Below are 21,050 nucleotides of genomic sequence, written 5' to 3'. Positions count from 1 at the left end.
GAGCCGACTCTATGAGCTGTTTCGTTCGCGACCGACACATCACTACTGCCTTCCAGCGTGGGTGATGTGCAGTAGTGGTGTAAGTACCTGGCTTAAACCAGGATATGTGGCACATTTCCTAACTTCTACCACTCAATACCAACACATTATTATCATTACCAGTCCTCATTTTTGCTGCATTTAATCGCACATCACTGTTTATGTTGTTAGGTAGGAGTTAGCTGACGTTTTTTCTAACTACAAAACGTTACAGGTGGTCAGTACCACTGTCCTCTGTTTGAATTGGTATGAGAGAAGCTAGCTGTTGTGTCATGTGCATGTGTTGATATTAAAGCCAAGGTGCTACTGACTAGCTAACTGACTGGATGTCCATTAACATTATAACTCCTATTACGACAAGAAGGGAAAAGGCAGAGACAAACATTGAAAAAGTCAATTACTGTTAATGTGTTAATGTTACATGTTGTGCATTTCATTTCAAATAAAAGTCCAAAAAATAAGTCCAAGGTCCATTTTTGGTATTTTTGGTACTCGCTATAGGAGGCTGGTTTACTCCAGAAACATACATACTATTTATGTGTATGTTGAGGAGCCAGAAATTAGGGTTACGATATGTTTCTTTTATGATTCCAATCCATTCCTCTTCTGCTGTGGCTCAGCATTTAAATATCCTTTATCAGATTTGATGGTTTAGTCACAGACTTTCCCAAAAAGTGTTGTGCTTTTCTTTCACAAATGTGGGAATGAAATTGAGTTAAAATGTACAAAACAGTGAAATTTATCTTGCCTGGCCGGGCAGCTCTCTGGGTGCTCAGCACCCCTAAACCTCTGATCCTAGAATCGCCCCTGCTTGTTGGGCTGAGTAATTAGCAAATTTTAGCATGCTAACACACTAATCAAAGATGCTGAACATGTAATTATACTAAATTATCATAAACATCAGAATGTTGCCATGCTAGCATTAGCATTTCCTCAAAGCACCTCTGTGCCAAAGTACAGTGCAAGCTTCCATGGTTGTAGATCATAGACTGTATAAAATAATGTACATGGCCACCGTGACGTCACCCATTGGTTTGTGGACTCAGGTTTTGAGCCTAGAGTTCGGCACTTCTGAATTTTTCGAGCCAGAAGTGACCATTTTTGGATGAGGTCGGAGCTGTGGGGAGGAGCAGTGGGTGGATCGGACTCACAGACTGTGGTGATGCAATGTCAGTGGACAGTAGTCTACAACTGTAATTTATACTTCACCAACTACATCTACCATCCTATTGACCCTGAATAATGTAAGCACAGAGTTGTCCCATAGGTACTCCATTTTGTTGCTTAAGAAACTGAATCTAGCCTTTAATACCCTATAGGCCAGAGGCCTTGTTTTTGACATACATACTGAGATCAAAATCTGCAACCCCTCTGTATCATATTCACTTTATGAGGGAAATATTTAAGTGTAGTATAGTTCACATTGAATACTGAATACCCTCTTGGCTTGTGCAGAAAAGGGCTTCATCGACAAAAGGGCTTGATCTAAATTCTAAATGAGAGGTAATCTCTTTGCTCATTGCTTTTAGTTTAATACTATGAAAATTAACAAGCTGATAAACCACAAATATTTCTTTGCTCTTTACTGTTTTTCGAAGGAAAAGTGGAAGGAAAGGGAAGGAAAAATACTAAAAACTTTTAGGTATTGTCAAAATAAAAAAGAAAATTTAGAAAAATTAAAATTAAAAAAACAGAAGTAACATCCCAGCCACCCCCCTCCTCTGACAAGTAAAGAACACTACCTGATAATGAGTGTGTATAAATCCAACTCTTTTTATATCAATTTTTAATAATGGTGTTGGTTTTGGTTATTAAAACTTTAATAAACAGATAATATTACAAAAAAGTCTAAATCTTGGTGATCTTGCTGTGGGATCAACAAATTGTACCAACACATCATCACAACAACTTTGCTCAAATCCCTCTACTATAAAAACATTCATGTTGATAGGTAGAAAAAACTGTCTGTCAACTGTGTGCGTGGCCTCGTTCATGCTCTTCTCTCATTGGTCAGTCTCCGACTTGCCATTTTTCCTCAGAGCAGGAAGAGATGGAAACTGGCCGTCTGCCAGGTAAATATTCAACAGAGGATGCTAGCTGTGCCCATGTCGGACGCGACAAAAGGACAGCAACTCCTGAATAAGTGGAGCAAAGATGAAACCACATGCTTTATCGAGAACATTAAGGTATGTTCCAATAACCAAGGGACTTGTTTTCACAGTTTGAAAAAGGAGAAGTTAAAGGGTGCGGCCTGCCGTCGTTAGCTTGCTAGCTAACCTCAATGCTAACGTTATGATATGCAGCGGTTAGCTTAATAACTGCATTATCCACAAGCTAAAACGTCATTAGCAAAGACGCTGACTGACTGCGCCGGGTGGGTCAGCAGTCCGATGTATAAACGTTATAAACGCCAACAAATGAAACATTTTAGGGAACAGTTCGCTTGTGTTGCTTGTGTTGAGGATAATGCCTAGGAAAGACCTGGGATTAGCTAACGTTAGCTAGGTGTGTGGTGAGTGACAGGTATGGGTCTGTGTTCAGAATTATATTTGAAGTCAGGTGCATAGTTAATTCAGCCATGGATCACGCCTGGTCATGTGTAACTTTAGCGAAGCACACAACCTTATGTGAAGATAGAGAGCCGTCTCAACGATAACTTAGCTTTAACAGTTAAATATGTAAACAAAGCCAAAAGACAGTCACATACTGCTCCCTATTCTCTTGTCATCTTCACTGTCTTGTTCAACGTTATGCAACATTCAACACCTACAACGCAAACGAAAGTGATTTGAATCAAATGTTTGATTTGGCAAAACTGTTGCTTTGGGAGTCAGGAGTGTGCCAAATAACCGTCCACACTAACTCCAAAAAGGTCATATTCACAAAGGCGCGTATTTTGCTGATAAGCAAGGTCAGATTAAAGTTCATAGCCGGTGTTTTAGTGTAGTTTGGCGTGTTGAGCAGGGTCAGATGTGCCAGATAGGTTTGGTACACACACGTAGGTAATCCTAGTGCATCCATTTAGTTTTACTATGTTGTTTTCAACATGGAGCAACATGACAGCAGCAGCACTATATGTCTTGATATTTAAGCTTATTTGTTAACCTGTGACATGTCTTGTGATCAAGTGTGATTGTGCAGTGCTTGGCTATTTTTTTTTAAATGTATTATTAAGAAGCTGAAGTAATCCCACAGTGACTGTTTAGATCAAGGGTCAGCAACCTTTACTGTCAAAAGAGCCATTTCTGACTATAAATTATAATAAAGAAAAACAAATCTGACTGGAGCTGCGAAACATATCTGAGCCTTATAATGAAGGCAACACAGCGTATTCATTTTAAATTGGCCTATCAACATTACTGTTGTTACTGAGTTTAAATGAGCATTCATTAATATGTTTTGCAACAAAGTGCCTCCTCTGCAGTGGGCTGTTTATGATTATTTGGTACTTTAAATATTTGGCAGTAAAGGCAAACAAATCAGTCTGTTCAGGCACTATTAAATTCTCAATTTTCCTCTGAGACTTTTCCTTTTTGGATTTGGAAATCATAGCTAGCCTAAAAAAATAACTATTATTCATTTCCTTATGATTTTTTTTTTGTCAAAGCAACAGGGAGCCAATGGAAAGTGGTTAAAGAGTCTCATGTGGCTCCAGAGCGACAGGTTGCCTTCCCCTGGTTTAGATATATGTTTCCCAGACCCCTGTTAGGTTTGCAAACAGTTCCTTCCCCAAACTGTAGTCTTGTAGGTTAGTTGTTGCTGCTGTGTTTGGTCCGATGTGAACATCTGTTGGGAGGGTCGTTAACATGAAGAAGTGTGGAAGCAGCTGTGGCAGACAGTTGCGTAGCTGACATAATTCCTCATCTTACTTTATTTAAGTCAGCACTCCTAAACCAAAAGTGAAAACACTCAGGTTTCAGGTACCTATGATGAATCACTGACAGCACTGATCTTCCTGGGATGGCAGCATACTCTTTGCTCATATCTCATAACTCATGTAGGGGATTACTCATAACATGAACCTGCTGTACAGGAATACCTGTGCTGTGATCTGTTCAGATGGACTGAATCACAGGCAGGTAGTGTAGCGAGCGATACACAGATACTTATGTATACATACAGTGTGTTACATTTAGTTAAGTTGACCAGCTAAATGAGCATTTGCCTCCTGCCTGGTTTGACGTAGTAAACAAACGCGTCAGCCAGAATTGGTTTGCATCAGCAGGCATCTTTAGTCGAGTCCCCTATGAGATTCAGATCTTCAGAATGTCAAATTTAACAGCAAATCAAATTTTGTGTCTTAAGATATTTGTCAAAAAAAGGCAAATCTAGAAACAGTGTTTTCTGTAAGAGAGAGTGCAGGGTTTGGTTACATCTCAGTGGTTTTACAGCCAACGTCATTTAAGGTGGATTAGATGAGGATTTGTGTTTGTGTGAGTCTCTGTGCGTAACAGTATTCGAGCTTTTGACTCCTAAGCATGGGCTGACTGGGATCACAGTATACACTTGTAGCCACACACAAACAAAATAAAATAATCCCCCCTGTAGAAGCAAAGTCCACGTCACCAAATGCAGCCTATGTCCTCATCACGTGCACGCTTATATAGCTAATGATGATCACGTGTGGTGTCCCACATAGCAAGCCCTTTATTTTAAAGGTACAGTTCACTCCAAAACTGTAAATACATATTTTTCCTCTTACCTGTGGTGCTGTTTATCAATCTAGATTGTTTTGATGTGAGTTGCTGAGTGTTGGAGATATCAGCCGTAGAGATGTCTGCCTTCTCTCCAGTGTAACGGAACTAGATGTCAATCAGCTTGTGATGCCCAAAGTGTCAAAATAATACATTTAAAAAACTCAACAGCAATGTCACTTTTCAGAAATTACGACCTGGTTACATAAGAAAATCCATAGACCTTGTTGTGAGCAGTTTCATGTAGGAACTATTTTTTTGTCTACCAAACTGCACCTGCCAGCAGTATCACCATGCAAAAGGAAGGATGCATCTACTGCTAGCTAGGGATGTGAACTGAAAAGATTTTATTGATAGCAATGCCATTATCGATTCTGCTCATCAGTCTCATTCTTTATCGGTTCCCTTATCAATTGGTGTTAAATAGTAGAAGCACTGCACTTGTATAGTGCTTTTCTAGTCTTGCGACCACTCAAAGCACTTTGACACTACGTGTCACATTCACAAAAACATTCACACACTGGTGGCCGAGGCTACCATACAAGGTGCCACCTGCTTCTCAGTAGTTACCACTGACACACACTCACACACAGACGGAAGAGCAATTCAGCATGCGGACTGGAGGAGCTGCATGACCTGCTCTACTTTCTGAGTAGGGGTGCAGTGGTACAGGTAGCCCACGTTACGGCCCGTACCTCGATTTTTTGGGCCATGGTTTTGGTACGTGCTTTGTGCGTAAAGAGAACCCCAAAATGATCTCTTTATTTTCCTTGACTTTGCACTTGACTTGCTGCTGTGTTGTGCTACAGCCTATTCAAGTGCTGGCATTTGTTATTTACGTGACAACGCCTGAACGCAACACAGGCTCCGCTCCATAGACGAGCTCGGTTATAATTGTCAGTCAGGAAAATGCAGCCTGGGCAGTGCTCTGTGTGTCTGTGTGTGCATTGGGGCCAAACTAGTGCTGCACGATTAATCTAATCGCAATCGCGATGTCAGGTTGTGCGATTACATAACCGCATAAAAGGCTGCAATTTGCGATTTAATGTAGGCTAAATAAATGTTAACGTGTGTGCCTGTGAACGTGACTGCCTTTCCTGTAGTGTGTGGAGTTTGTTGACATCACACCCACAAGCTATCCTGGTGCGTGCAGCCGGCGTGCAGCAGTGACCAACACAGACGCTGAAGAAGAGCAAGAGCTCGACCATGAACAGCCTGAGTTGGTGGCGAAAAAAACGTCTGTTACATGGCGATACTTTGGATTCAGGTACGGCGACGTTGAACAGAAAGACGTGCTGTGTAAGTGTAAAAGTTAAAGTCGCCACGTCCCGCGGCAACACGACCAATCTATATCAGTACTTGAGACGGGACGTGGCGAGTTTAACTTTTACACTTTTACACAGCCAACTTTATGTCCAACGTCGCTGTGCCTGAAAGACGTGCTGTGTAAAAGTTTAAAAGTTAAAGTCACCACGTCCCGCGGCAACACGACCAATCTATATCAACATTTGAGACAGCACAGCACAGCACAGCACAGGGAAAAGTAGGAAGAATGTATGCGAGAGAAAGCCGAGCCGTGTAACGTTAAAGACAAAGGGACAACTGAAAGCCGCCAGAGCCTCATAAAACAACATCCAAGCACAGTTAAGCAAACATTTGTAAATGTCACAGGGAAATCATGGACTCCATAACAAATGAAAAATTGAGCAATTTTGCTCGGGTTTGGCCCACTTGACATGCTGCTGTGTTGTGCTGTGGCGTGCTGTAATTTGTCATTTACGTGACAATGCCTGAATGCAACACAGGCTTGCTCCGCTGTGTGTACAGTTCCGTGCTCATGATACCATTTATTTATTATATTTTATTGTAATTATATTGTAATCGCAATTGCAAATCGCGATATTGTCCACCATAATCGCAATCGCACATTTTTATCAAATCGTGCAACACTAGGCTGAACTCCGCCGTGCGCGACACAGAGCAGAGGAGGATTGTAAACGTGCGACCATGTAGAGACAGAAATGACATGCCGTTGTGTAAATAAGATAAATAACATAAGGCTATTTAGTTTGTTTAATGAAAGGACAAGGTACGTAGGGGAAACACAATTGTAAGTAGGGGAAACACTAGACATGTTTCAAGCAGCGTTTGCAGACAGTGACATTTCTGTTATTATGACAGGATATTTATCTTTGGCAACAGACATGCTGCTAGGTCAGGAAGCAGAAGCATTCTTGAGTAGAGTGTCAAATACATGGCATTTCTGGAATTTAGGCCCATGTTGTGTAGGAAGATGTTTCTTTGCTGTTGTTTCCCCCCTTACTTCAAATGATCATTTGACAGACAGTGCAGGCAGCTCTGTATAGCACCGTCTTTCTTTATGAGCATCAGACAATTTGGAACTGGTTATAGATTCCCATTCCTACTGCTAGCTCACTTAATACCACTAAGCTAGCTAATGTTACAGCACAGCAGAGAAGGCCGCCAAAAACATCTCTTGCAGTCACGACCACAAGACTTTTGTCCATGAATAGATGTATGCTTCCTTCTGCGTGGTGATACGGTTGATGGGTGTAGTTTGGTTGAAAGAAAATAGTTCCTACATGAAACTGCTCAATACAAGTTCTGTGGATTATCTTGAGTAACTTGGTCATAATTTCTGGATCGAGACATTGCTGTTGAGTTTTTCAAATATTTTTTGACACTTTGAGCACCACAACCCTGTGCCATCTGGTTCCATTATATTCAATATAAGCCAGACATCTCCATGGCCGATATCTTCAACAATTGGCAGCTAACACCAAAACTTTCTAGATAAGATATTTATTTCAAGTTAGTTCCCCATGTTCAGCTTTTATGAAGGGCGGGGGGGGGTTCTACAATTATTTTAATTCTTAAATAACTATTTAAGAACTGTATGATACCATTATATGCTAAGGTAACTTTGACCTTTTTTAGGTATGTTGGCACCATATACAAATTTATTTGTAATAAAGAACGCACCTTTTACCCACAGCTCTTCATCTAACCAGTCTTTCACAAGGTTCCTCCCTTGCACTATTACCTTTGCAAAACAGAAATTTTCTCATGAGCATAGTGAGACATTGAACAATCTATGCATATAACTCATCCTTGGCCATACAGACAAGATGTTTTTGTCTTGCACTTGGTATGTTGTTAGCCGTAGAAATAGCTTAAAATTTGCATCTCTACTTGGAACATTTGACTTCATTCTTTTTTATAGCATTATCACATTTTACAGTTTCATCCTTTTGACACCAGTGGTAAATAGGTGTACATTGAATTTGTGTTATTTTTTTCCCCTCATGTCTTTTTATTTGTATGGTATACAATTCCATGTACCACCACTTCAATTTAAGAATTAGGTTTTAGGTAACTGTCTCTTCCTGGAAAACTTATGCAGCACCTATTGGTGCATTAATAATGTTTCAACATACATTATCTTGTAAAATGTATCATAATTGGTTTCTTTGCTGTGGTGCTACAGTGGATATCCTGTTTTGTGCATGTGCCATGGAAGTAAAGTAAAAATTTGCCTGTTCTAGTTTTAGGTATCCGACTGAGAGCCTGTAGCCATGGACGGGCATGTTGCCAAAAACAATGAAAGCACTTTCCCCAGCTTCGTGGACCTGGATGACTTTCTCAACAAGCACAACTCGAACTTCATCTGGCTCCTCGTCGGTAAGTAGTCTGTGTCTGCACTGTGGGAAAAACAGGCACATCAATGGATATTTTTCTTGAAATTTCAACTTATCTGTCACATGTAAAGTGCAAACCTGTCAGCGCTGGATCAAGTTGCATTTTAGTGGCTTAGCAGCCTCATAGAAAATGTGTTATCACTTCCTTTGGTCTAAACTATGTGGAAAAAATGTAGTACTTTGATTTATACCTCATATATTAAAGATATTCTATATAGGATTTTCCTAAGAAGCGATGTATAGACTTATACAAAAATAATTTTTCTCAGTCATCACTTATGACCCAATAGAAGCGTGTGGCAGTGTATTTATCCGCAGAGACTCTGTCCTCTGCCTGTATTTTCTTCCTTTTTTGCTGTGGTTGGGACGGTCCTGGGCACAGCGTGCAGGTGAGGTTGGGACCCATCTGAGGGGAAGTTGCGAAAGTTGTAGATGAAGTGGCAAAAAAACGCCAATATAGCGAGCAAAAGTGAATCTGGAGTTGGCTTTCACTTTCACTGACGAGGCTGTAAACAAACACTAACAGACAATTCCTGCATATATACCTTTAAACGTAGTTTGGCAAACATGTTATCCTGCCAGGTACAAATATCTCCTATTTGGAGGAGTGATGATATTATTTCAGTTCCTCTCACTTAATAGGAGATGATGATGTCTACACTGACATAATTGACCCTCTTTGGCCTTCACACTCATCATTTAAGATGTAGTTAAACATTAAAGCCATAGCAGTGGCTCATTTGGCAAATTCTGTAGCTATGGTGGCATTCAAAATTATTTCAGTATTGGTTTGTGATAAGTTCCTTTGACATATGTGCCATGATGTTAAGGTTTACTATGCAAGGTTGTCGATTACTGTCTGTGAACATGCTCGCCAGCAAAATAAAAAGTAAAAGCCAACCTTAGATTCACTCTCGTGTCACTTGGCTGCCAGCTGCTTAAGGTCTGGTTACTACCTTTCTTTTAATAAAGCCCTGACCGCATTTTAGGGCTGTGGGGGAACACACCCATAAACATCCTGTCACAGAAAATAAGAAGAAAATAAAAAAAATCCAGGCAGAGTCTCAGCAGATAAATACACTGCCACACACTTGTAATGGTTTATAAGTGATGATTGAGAGGGATTATTTCTGCATGCGCCTATACTTTTTGTTATTTAGTAAAATCCTGCACAGTATATCTTTAAATAAACTTAAGTTTGTTGCATGGAGCTTGATATAAAATATGATTAAAGTGTGTAATATTACATAATGTGTTTTAAAATCTCATTCTACAAAAGTCTTAATTAGTTTTTGCTTTTAATGCTTTATTCAGCTGACTGTATGATAGTTTAATTGTGATTTAATTAAATTAACGCATGACTAATGATGGTTTCCAGTTATTGCTCAGTCCAGCTCTCGGTGCAGGTCTCGGTAGATATCGAATGGCTCACAGAATGAAGCTGCCATCTTCTTTGTACGGGGAGAAAAAATCAAACAAAACCTTAAGTGCAGCATTAAAACCCAGCTGTCAGCCCAGATATAAAAGAATAAGTAGCTTACTACATGAATTCCAGGTGAACACATTTTGGGGTGGAATTTTTAAAAGGTTTCCAAATCTGTTACTGGTGTGATTACTACTACTGTAATGTTGCAGTAATTTCTCTGTGCGTCATATCGGGAAGAGTAGCATCTGGCACATTGTATTCAAAGACCAATCACAGTTTTTTTACGTTATAAACAACAACGTAATTAACATATATATGTATATTTTAAGAGTTTGACTTAAAAGAGGCCAAATTAGCATCAGTGATCATATTTGAAAGTACAAGCCTGCTTTACTGTTTGGTTCACAAATGCCATTGATGCAAACAAACTATTCAAGCATCAGAAAAATGTTGTTTTGTGTCTTGTGTTATTCCTTGTATTAACAAACCTGACCACATTGTGTTTTTGTCCTCCAGCCACCATTCTGTCCTGTGGATGGATCATCTATTTAACTTATTACAACTCCCGCAACATTGGCCTCATCCTCACCCTCATCATCAACAGACTCTACAAGGATGGCTACATTCATATTGGTGTGTTCATCAGGAGCTCTGTCACACACTGATGAATAGGGAACAGGAATGCTGCCAAAGCGCTCAGTTCAAGGCGTTAACTCAGTCTGCTGAATATTTCATGATGAGCCGGCTTCTCTCAGTGATTATCTCCATTGAGTCTGAACAGCAAACTGCAACCAACACCAGATTGAATTTCTCTACATAAAAGACACAGAGGTTCATTTAGAAAGCACCTTGAGGCCATAAATTTAAGTGTAACTCTGCAATAATTTTTTAGCAAGTGATTAGTTTCCTCCAAAAACATTCATTTCTTTACTAAAGAGTAGACCTTGTCAGGTGCATCTGCTCTGCAATACATCCCTGTGTATTGTACACTCCCAAAAAAAATAGTGAAGTACTTTGTAATGACATGCATTCACATTGAACATTTTATCAGTAAATTGACAAATTTATAGCAAAGTATGTTGACAGAAATGTGCAGCTAACTGGCTTGTGAGTAAATAGGAAGTGCAAGGACAATTACCAAGCAGCATTAAAATCTAATGATGGCAGCCTGGCTTAGTTAACATCTCTTTGCCAGCATGTGTTGCTACAAAGTGAGCAGTCACCCGTGTGCCTGCTAATCTATTTTTAAAAGTTTATTGGGTTTAAAAAAATAGACTCAAACTTAAAGGGGACCTATTATGCTCATTTACAGGCTCATACTTGTATTTTGGGTTTCTCCTAGGACATGTTTACTTGTTTTAATGTTCAGAAAACACTTTATTGTCCTCATACTGTCTGTGCTGGAACACCTGTATTCACCCCATGGATGTAATATAAGATCTAGATACTGGACCCCAAAGTGGGACCTATTCAGTCCAATGGAGGTGCTTGCCCTGCGCACACGCTAAAACCTTTCTAGCTTCCAGGTTTACTTCAGGGGTATGCAGCCCACTCAATATGCACAGTAGTGTTTCTCTCTCTGGCCCCGCCCACAAGCTCCCACGCGGCTCATAAACTTTCCATTGTGAGGACGTTGCAGATTTTTTCAAATTGCTTTCCTCAGCTCAAGGAAAGTTTTACAAATATTAAACCTCCATGGATCAAAAAAATAAAATAGAGTCATAATTGACCTTGTTTGCAATTCAAGGTGTCCTGTCAACAGTTTTACAGACATCTATTTTATAATTGTGGTCTATGGGAAAATGCTTTTTGAGCTGCAAGGGATTTTTTTCGGCGCAATACTGGAAGTGGCAACTTAGTCGCGCACCTCGGGGCCTAATTGATCTTCCGTCTGTAAGGCTTTGTTTTAGCGCTTGTCTCTTTAAGCCCCCCCCCCCCCCCCCCCCCCCACCTCCTGAAAAAGCCCAGTCTGCTCTGATTGGTCAGTGTTTCCGGGTCTGTCATATCTTCTTTGCACTGTTATCACAGCCAGGGAATGACTGTAATGGAGATTAGCAGTACTTTCTGCCGTAAAAAATTATAGATAATTGGGGAGAAATTACTAACTTTGCATGTTTTCCTGACACTAGTATGCAGCTACATGTAACAGTGTACTTGCAGCCTAGGAATGACTGTAACGGAGAATAGCGGCACTTTCTACTGTGAATAATCAAACATAAAATCTTCACAAATGGTCATGTTCCAACAGCAATATGATCTGAAACCAGGAAAAAATTAACAACATCCGCAAATAAGATTACATTTTTCCCGATGTTAGCATGAAGCTAAATGTAGCAGTGTACTTGCAAGCTGGGAATGACTGTAATGGAGTATATCAGCACTTTCCACCATGAAAAATGGAACCAACATCTTCACAACCGGACATGTTCCAGCAGGAATATGATCTGAAAACAGGAATGAATTAATGACATTGGCAAATAAGATGACATGTTTTTCTGATGTTAGCATGTAGCATTGTAGTCATGTTAATACTTGCAGTAGCTTGCCTGGAGATGACCATACAAAGAAAAATGTCACAAGCTGACATCCGCTTGTCTTGAAAGTAGACAAAAACATTGGAAACAAAGTATTCAAATGGATCTGAAACTTGAGGTTTTTACTCACACAGATTACTTTTATATATGTTGACCTCATTATTTGAAACTTTGGCCACATATTTAACATAAACATCTGCCATATTAACATTATATGGACAGAAAATAAGGAAAAGCATAATAGGTCATTGTTTCTCTTACTAGGGAAACAACAACAACACATTAGGGCACAAAAGCTTGGAATAAACAGAAGAAGAGCAAAGCCTTCATAACAATCAGCACAGTTTTGAGTTGACTTTTTAGACACTGTAATCTGTTGTGCAGGTTTGAACGTGCTTGAAGGTATGTGTGTCATTGCCAGGCCTGAGTGGAGTAAAAGTTCTTGCGTAGACTGAGAGGAAGACACTGACCCAAACAAGCCTCCTACTGAGAGGAACTGAGTTACACATTCTGTCTTCAGCCAGACAGAGAAAAAAGTCAGAAGTACTCCAAACATGAGGAAGTGTCAGCTGAGATGGTCACAGTTAAACCACTCGAAACAGAGAAAGACATGTTATGAGCCAAAAAAGATTAATAATGAAAAGATGATGTTGAGTCTTCCTCAGCGACAGACTCTGACCTACTTGTTGTACAGTTAGATCCTAATTAAGATTATTTTTCCTCAATTGAGAAGAGAAACAAGATGATTAAATATTGCAGCGACAGCCAGACTGTTTTTGTTTTTACCAGCGCTCACACAAGCATCTAATTGCATCTTTGTTCAACATTTTAATTAGCTGGTTTGTTGGCTTGAAGTCTCACCACTGTGATCAAATTCACATTTGGCTTACACTTGCTATTGCAGTTTGTAATCATACAACTGTACTGCACTGTTAAGTCTATGGATATATTTTATTTGAACTTTGGTGTCTGACCCGTCCACAGGCTCTTTCTCCTTCTCTGTGCTGTCGGGAAAAGTCATGTTCAGAGATGTCTACTACATCAACCAAGACATGTCTATCAGGTAATCTGACCTGTGCTGCACTGTTTGCTTCTCATCTCCTCCTCTATAATCTTATAGCTTGCTTACTGATTGATTATTTTTCCTTTGTGTAACAGGATACAGGATGGCTTCCTCATATTTCGGTGGTGGAAAATGTATAACCCAAAACAGAAACAGCATGGTAAGTAATGTGATATTTATTCATAGGGAAGCGTAATTTAATTAGCCTGTTACTTTGATTGATGCAGCTTAAACGAGCTTTCCATGTACTTGAAGTCATTTCTTTTAACTATGAAGGCCTAGTTTGATCATCAGATTAATTTATAGTCTCATATATACAGTACAGGCCAAAAGTTTGGACACACCTTCTCATTCAATGCGTTTTCTTTATTTTCATGACTATTTACATCGTAGATTCTCACTGAAGGCATCAAAACTATGAATGAACACATGTGGAGTTATGTACTTAACAAAAAAAGGTGAAATAACTGAAAACATGTTTTATATTCTAGTTTCTTCAAAATAGCCACCCTTTGCTCTGATTACTGCTTTGCACACTCTTGGCATTCTCTCCATGAGCTTCAAGAGGTAGTCACCTGAAATGGTTTCCACTTCACAGGTGTACCTTATCAGGGTTAATTAGTGGAATTTCTTGCTTTATCAATGGGGTTGGGACCATCAGTTGTGTTGTGCAGAAGTCAGGTTAATACACAGCCGACAGCCCTATTGGACAACTGTTAAAATTCATATTATGGCAAGAACCAATCAGCTAACTAAAGAAAAACCAGTGGCCATCATTACTTTAAGAAATGAAGGTCAGTCAGTCCGGAAAATTGCAAAATCTTTAAATGTGTCCCCAAGTGGAGTCGCAAAAACCATCAAGCGCTACAACGAAACTGGCACACATGAGGACCGACCCAGGAAAGGAAGACCAAGAGTCACCTCTGCTTCTGAGGATAAGTTCATCCGAGTCACCAGCCTCAGAAATCGCAAGTTAACAGCAGCTCAGATCAGAGACCAGACGAATGCCACACAGAGTTCTGGCAGCAGACCCATCTCTAGAACAACTGTTAAGAGGAGACTGCGCCAATCAGGCCTTCATGGTCAAATAGCTGCTAGGAAACCACTGCTAAGGAGAGGCAACAAGCAGAAGAGATTTGTTTGGGCCAAGAAACACAAGGAATGGACATTAGACCAGTGGAAGTCTGTGCTTTGGTCTGATGAGTCCAAATTTGAGATCTTTGGTTCCAACCGCCGTGTCTTTGTGAGACGCAGAAAAGGTGAACGGATGGATTCCACATGCCTGGTTCCCACTGTGAAGCATGGAGGAGGAGGTGTGATGGTGTGGGGGTGTTTTGCTGGTGACACTGTTGGGGATTTATTCAAAATTGAAGGCACATTGAACCAGCATGGCTACCACAGCATCCTGCAGTGACATGCCATCCCATCCGGTTTGCGTTTAGTTGGACGATCATTTATTTTTCAACAGGACAATGACCCCAAACACACCTCCAGGCTGTGTAAGGGCTATTTGACCAAGAAGGAGAGTGATGGAGTGCTGCGGCAGATGACCTGGCCTCCACAGTCACCGGACCTGAACCCAATCCAGATGGTTTGGGGTGAGCTGGACCGCAGAGTGAAGGCAAAGGGGCCAACAAGTGCTAAACACCTCTGGGAACTCCTTCAAGACTGTTGGAAAACCATTTCAGGTGACTACCTCTTGAAGCTCATGGAGAGAATGCCAAGAGTGTGCAAAGCAGTAATCAGAGCAAAGGGTGGCTATTTTGAAGAAACTAGAATATAAAACATGTTTTCAGTTATTTCACCTTTTTTTGTTAAGTACATAACTCCACATGTGTTCATTCATAGTTTTGATGCCTTCAGTGAGAATCTACAATGTAAATAGTCATGAAAATAAAGAAAACGCATTGAATGAGAAGGTGTGTCCAAACTTTTGGCCTGTACTGTATAATAATGTAATATTAGGCCTGTCAAAATAATCACATTATTGACTGGAAATGATTTTGATCATTTTGCTGACCTTGATATTGCCTGTTGTGTTTACATGTGTGTTTGTTTACATACATTTTTTAAAAATCTCTCTCCACCCCTGTCTGCTTGAGCGAATCTAAAGAAAAATAAAACAACAAATCAAAGACAACACAGTGTAGGTTACTGGTAGCCCGCAGCTGCAATTTTGGAGTGGAAGAGCCGTATTCCTGATAGTCGTAAGCTTGCTAACCTCTGGCAACAAGCCCAAAAGTCAGTCTTTTGTAGTTTTACCCGCCAACAACTTCATCCTCCACTTCGTAAATCCACCAGCAAACTACATGGCTCCATGTCCCGTCGATATGTGCTACCTATCAGGATGTACTACTTAGCGCTATTTTACAGTATATATTGTGTAAGTAGTGGTGTAGTCCAAAATTATTCTACAGTAGAAGGATTATTGGATAGGGGATATTGGTCTGTCAAAATGGGCTGCCCCTGAAATCTTAAATAAAGATCTTACAATGAAGTATCAAAATATGCTCCCCATATTCTTATAGTACACTTACCCCTGTTAGTAATCATTTTTCGATAGGGTAGTGAGACTCTGCTATCAATTTGCGCAACTTTACTGTTTCCTTTACAGTGAAAATGGAGGCCAAAAAAACTGAGATCAAACTGTAAAACTAGGCTGTGCTGATCAAATATGAACCAATATTCTGTTAGAGTTGCTTATTTATTGCCTCAAATGTTTTCAGAAATATGTTTTAGCTTACATTTTAACCATAATGCAAGATCGTGTGTTGCCAGTCGGCCGTCATTGTGTCAAACAAATGAGTTTGCATTACGTCACCTACCAGCATGAGCGGTCTGATGTCGTGCAGTGGACTCTGGTAGTTGTAGGTTTTCTACCGCTTGGGCAAAAAGCCACAGTCCTTTTTTTTCCTCTGTTTTCTCTGGTCATGCATCACCAATTTCAAAAGTATTGATGCCTTTCTGCTGTTGACAGCCCAGTTTTATGAATAGACCATTTTTCCAGCTGTAAAACACTACTTTAAGTCTCAAACTGGGCAATTTGAGCTACTCCTATGAAGATACTATAGTTTTATATATTCTTCTGTGTATATCAGTGACATAAAATTGTTTCAGAATGACAATAACATTGTTTCTCACAGTTTCTGAGACAGTATATTGTCCAGCAAAAGTATTATGACACACCTTTATAGTATAACCTTAAATGAACCAGTTATGGAAGGAAAATGTCAACTTAAGTTCTGAGTTTGCTTTCTCTCTCTTTACCAGACCCCAAGGCAGAGACCAGGCTTTACGTGACAGTTAACGGCTTTGAGTTTCACGTCTACAACCGCACTGACCTCTACGCCCGACTGCAGGAGACCTTCGGACTGGACCCCACACTCATAACACCCAAAAAAGATGAGGAGAGGGGACGGGAGGATAGGAACAAGACCCTAGAGAGGTACGACCAAGGCCTCAGCTAACAGCTTCTCCACATATTCAGTGTTAGGGCTGTTTTGGGGAAAATTAAACTTCAACATTTTTTTTTTTTTAAGTTAAGTAGAAGTAAAACTTTTGTTTGAATAAGTACTTACAGTATCTAGCTTTTTAAGCTGTCTTACCGTAGGATGATGCCTATTTTTTAATAAATAATTCACAAATTGAAGTGGTAAACAATCCGTCACAAAAAAGCAGGAATCAGCAATTTCCCATCAGAGATGATTGATGAATGGAGATTTGATGACAAGCCGTCTGAAAAAGCTGCATGAATGCTCCTCTGTTATCACCAAATGCATTTGAAGTGTCGGCACAGAGGAGAGCTGTTGTCATTTCCCACTGACAGCCAAATTAATTGTGCTGACTGGAAATGTAGCACTTTTAAATTGTTGTAAGACTGAATGTCTTCTGGTCCCTCTTAGTGTGAACATCAAAGCAGAAAGTCCAGACCACACATCATCTTGGCGCTCCCTTATTCCTGTCATCAAAGTTAATATCAGCACTGTAAGTACCTCACAAATTCAACAAAAAATTGTTTGGACTTTGGTCAGGGGTCTAAGAGAGGCAGCAGCTTTAAGGTTTTGAGGCCTTGTTTCTTTTTTGCGTGTGTGTTGTTCTCTTGTAGGGTCGTTTGGCTTTTGGGAACCACTACCTCCCCCAAACTCTGTGTGTGAACTTTGAGGATGCCTTTCTGACGTACGCCACCAAGCCTCCATCCAGCCACCTGGACCAGTACATGCACATCGTCAAAGGCTCCCTGGAGAATGTGCGCGTCATGCTGGTTCCCAGTCCACGCTACCTTGGCATGCAGAATGATGAGTAAGTCCAGCTCACTTACTGATGAGGAAACATTGCTTAGTGACTTATTTTTAATATTAATGTGAGAGTTGCTGTGAAATCAGCTGGTAGTAAAAGAAGCGTTGCTGTTTGAATCCAAGGGTGGAATTCATATTGGATTGAATAATGTAACAGACTATGAAAATTTGGTATTTATTTATTCAAAACAATTTCTGAAACTCGTAAACATCATCTTTCAACTTACGTTGTTGTCAGTATTAAACCTATTTAGAGATAATGCTCTTGCCTGAAGAATAATAACTTCTAAATATCCTTTGCCACTCATTTTTGAAGCGTACCATATTACTGTAGAAAATGAGATCATTATACAGTTTGAAATGGATAATTCTGTGCACTGTTCTCCCTTTGTTTCTTCCTATTTATCCTGCGCCGTGGAATGTATGGTGTGGAATCTTAAACACAGACAGAGGACTCGCTCTATATTCCTCTACTTGTATAAAAATTGTAGTATAATAATATTATAATAAAGATCAGTGTTTTGTGCCACATATGTAAAAAGTGAATTACAAATAAATAGTTTGATTTGTGTTCATGGTTTTTTTGCTCAAAACATTCAAATACTTTTTACTGCTCTCATTAGAAGACTCTGCTTTTAGTTTGATGAGTACAGGAGCTGCAGCCTTTGGAAAGCGCTAAGCTATTGGATATAGACTATAGATCAGGAAGTTTATATCTGAATTGGACAGTTGATAATTGTAAAGCAATGCTTCATCTTCCAAATGACCATATTCATGTCAGTAACTAAAATTTGTGAAGAAAACTTTGTTTTTCTTGGATGCCTCCACAGCATGCTCATGCGAGACAATGACACATGGGCACCACGTACATGTGTGTTCACGTGCTTTTGCTGGTCTCGCGGCTACAATGAGGCGGTACCCTGAGCGGTTGCGGGGGTTCGGTACGTTGCTCAAGGGCACCTCAACAGTGCCCAGGAAGTGAACTGACACCTCTCCAGCTACCAGTCCACGATCCATATTTGGTCTGGACGGGGACTTGAACAGGCGACCCTCCAGTTCCCAACCCAAGTCCCTATGGACTGAGCTACTCCCGCCCGAGAACCTGGCTTTCATTGCTGCTGGTTCTTTGAAAGTTGGTTGTTGACAAATGTTTTGATAAAGTTTTGCAGTTGTTAAACACAGCTCCCTTTACTACAATTCATGAAGAATATTTAGAAGAATAGTTTTTTGGATTCTTCTTCCTTCAAAGTTTTTTTCACAAATTGAGTGTAACATGAGGTGTTTAATTGATATACAAATGATCATTGGAGGGGTTAAGTATTGCTTTATTACCAAAGATGTTGGCAGAATGTTTGAATAAGACATGGCCTTTTCTCCGCTGTTATTTTTTACATAACAGTTTTAACTGTATTGCATTAAAAGCAGAGATACCATAAACCATTATTGGCACTTTAGTTAAGTGAAACGACACAGAGAGTCAAATTGCATTTACCCTCTGTGATTAAGGAGTCACTCTCAATATAAACTTGGCAGCTGTAGCCTTCGGAAAAAGCCATCAGTGATTTCAACCTTCAACAGTCCTTGAAGTGTCTTAAAGCTTTATTGGATCTTCCAGTGAGATGAAGCAAAAATATGCAAGAGGAACACCACTGCATTTATAAAATTGAAAGAGTCTTCATGCCAGAGTCCACCTTCAGTGTGGACTGAATATTTAATTCATGCTTTGGTACCTTTTAGGTTCCTGCTAACCTGCTGTGACCCGACTTATAATTAATTCTAACCTCTGCATGAAATCTGTACTGTGCCTTTAACCTGTGACCTTGTGGATTTCTTATCTAGACCTCCCAGACTGATGGGTGAAGGCTTTGTGGTCATGCAGTCCAACGATGTTGACATCTACTATTACCAGGATGAACCCGGTATGCTCATGCACATACACACAAAATCTGAAAATGGTAACAAACAAACTTAAAACAGTGCAAAAAAAAAAATCTACTGGGAAACTGTCTTTTCTTTGAGGTAACTTTCAGAATTGCCCGTAACTGGGACATACTGTGTTTTGCTGTCTAACAACCCTCTTTGTTTCAGTGCAGCAGAAAAATATGAGAATGTTTGCTAGATGATTATGAAGGAGCTGTATTAAAATAGTTTTGATTGGCTTTTCGTACACATCTGTATTTGTGTTTCATATTTAATGTCAGCGTCATCTAAGGTTTTAAGGCTGGGTTACACCAACAAGGATTAAATTTTAAACCAGATTACACTGTTCCCATGGTCATGCAATTCCTGGAAAAGTTATGAAATTAGAAAAACTGGAAATGGTTTGGACAGAATGTTTTGCAAAAGTTTTGAATTCACAGTATGTTCATGATAATCCCGAAACGAGTCAAACATTACTTGAAATACGTTCCCTGTATTACTTACTTAATATCTAGTGTTGTGAGCATAGACTGTATATATAGATGGACGCCGTGTCTCCTCTCACCTCAACTGTACAGAAGTGAAACTAAAATATCCCAGTTATGGCCATTTCCATCTTGCTCTGGTGACATCATTCAGAGCCAGCGGTATCAAATTTCCCGCCCGTACACCTGTCTGACCAATCGCGAGCAGCACCACTGAATGCAAACCCGATTGACTCACACAGTTCTCAATCATGTTGTAAAATCACTGTTTTATAGCATTAAATAACTGTGTCCCATCCGCTTACATGGGGAGGGTGGGCTTTATGATTTTATACTGCAGCCAGCCACCAGGGGGTGATTGAGATATTTTGGCTTCACTTTTGGGGAGCTGTCATGTCGTCCATCCTTCTGTACAGTCTATGGTTGCGAGGTGTAACCGCTGAAATGTCACTAGTATCATTTAATACACATTGGCTTATGCATCTTGCTGGTGACAGAATTGTGTAATGAGCAAGTCAAGCTAGCAAGGGCAAGCAGTTTGCTTATTAGCAAATTTTCTGGGAATTGTGTGTTAAATCAAGTATGGATTTCAAATCAGAATCATGATTCATTGCTGAAGAGAGAGAGGCCGATCCTAGCCCCGCAAAATTGAGGCCCTGCATCAAAACTTTTGACATTGGCAACCTGGGGAAGCGGCTCTGGTCAGCCATGCTAGAGGGAAAAAGGCATTCAGACAACCAAATTCCCGCTCAGTAGACTACCAGGTTGTGCACATATTTCATGCCTACTGTAGCCAGGCCAGATAATGGTACCACTTCTACCAGCATGGCAAGCATTGATGTAGCTGCAAGACAACTTGAATTCACACGCAACCA

At 40.1% G+C, this 21,050-nt stretch overlaps 1 protein-coding gene across 18 annotated transcripts in view; it reads left to right on the top strand.

Annotated features, from left to right (window-relative positions):
• Positions 1-2,086: 2,086 nt before the first annotated feature.
• The window catches only part of kiaa1109 (KIAA1109 ortholog), a 113,773-nt gene continuing 94,809 nt past the window's right edge, over positions 2,087-21,050 (top strand). For all 18 annotated transcript variants that reach the window (XM_078174890.1, XM_078174888.1, XM_078174898.1 and 15 more), the window contains exons 1-9: positions 2,087-2,225; positions 8,300-8,435; positions 10,395-10,511; positions 13,397-13,475; positions 13,571-13,635; positions 16,746-16,920; positions 17,378-17,459; positions 17,581-17,774; positions 19,610-19,689. In XM_078174890.1, the coding sequence (XP_078031016.1) occupies positions 8,330-8,435; positions 10,395-10,511; positions 13,397-13,475; positions 13,571-13,635; positions 16,746-16,920; positions 17,378-17,459; positions 17,581-17,774; positions 19,610-19,689 (898 nt within the window). In that variant the 5' untranslated portion in view covers positions 2,087-2,225; positions 8,300-8,329. The remainder of the gene's footprint in view (positions 2,226-8,299; positions 8,436-10,394; positions 10,512-13,396; positions 13,476-13,570; positions 13,636-16,745; positions 16,921-17,377; positions 17,460-17,580; positions 17,775-19,609; positions 19,690-21,050) is intronic.

This window comes from Epinephelus lanceolatus, chromosome 15 (assembly GCF_041903045.1).
Source record: "Epinephelus lanceolatus isolate andai-2023 chromosome 15, ASM4190304v1, whole genome shotgun sequence".
In the NCBI taxonomy this organism is placed as follows: domain Eukaryota; kingdom Metazoa; phylum Chordata; class Actinopteri; order Perciformes; family Serranidae; genus Epinephelus; species Epinephelus lanceolatus.
The sequence above is the reverse complement of the archived record's forward strand: the minus strand, read 5'-3'. Positions and strand labels throughout refer to the sequence as shown.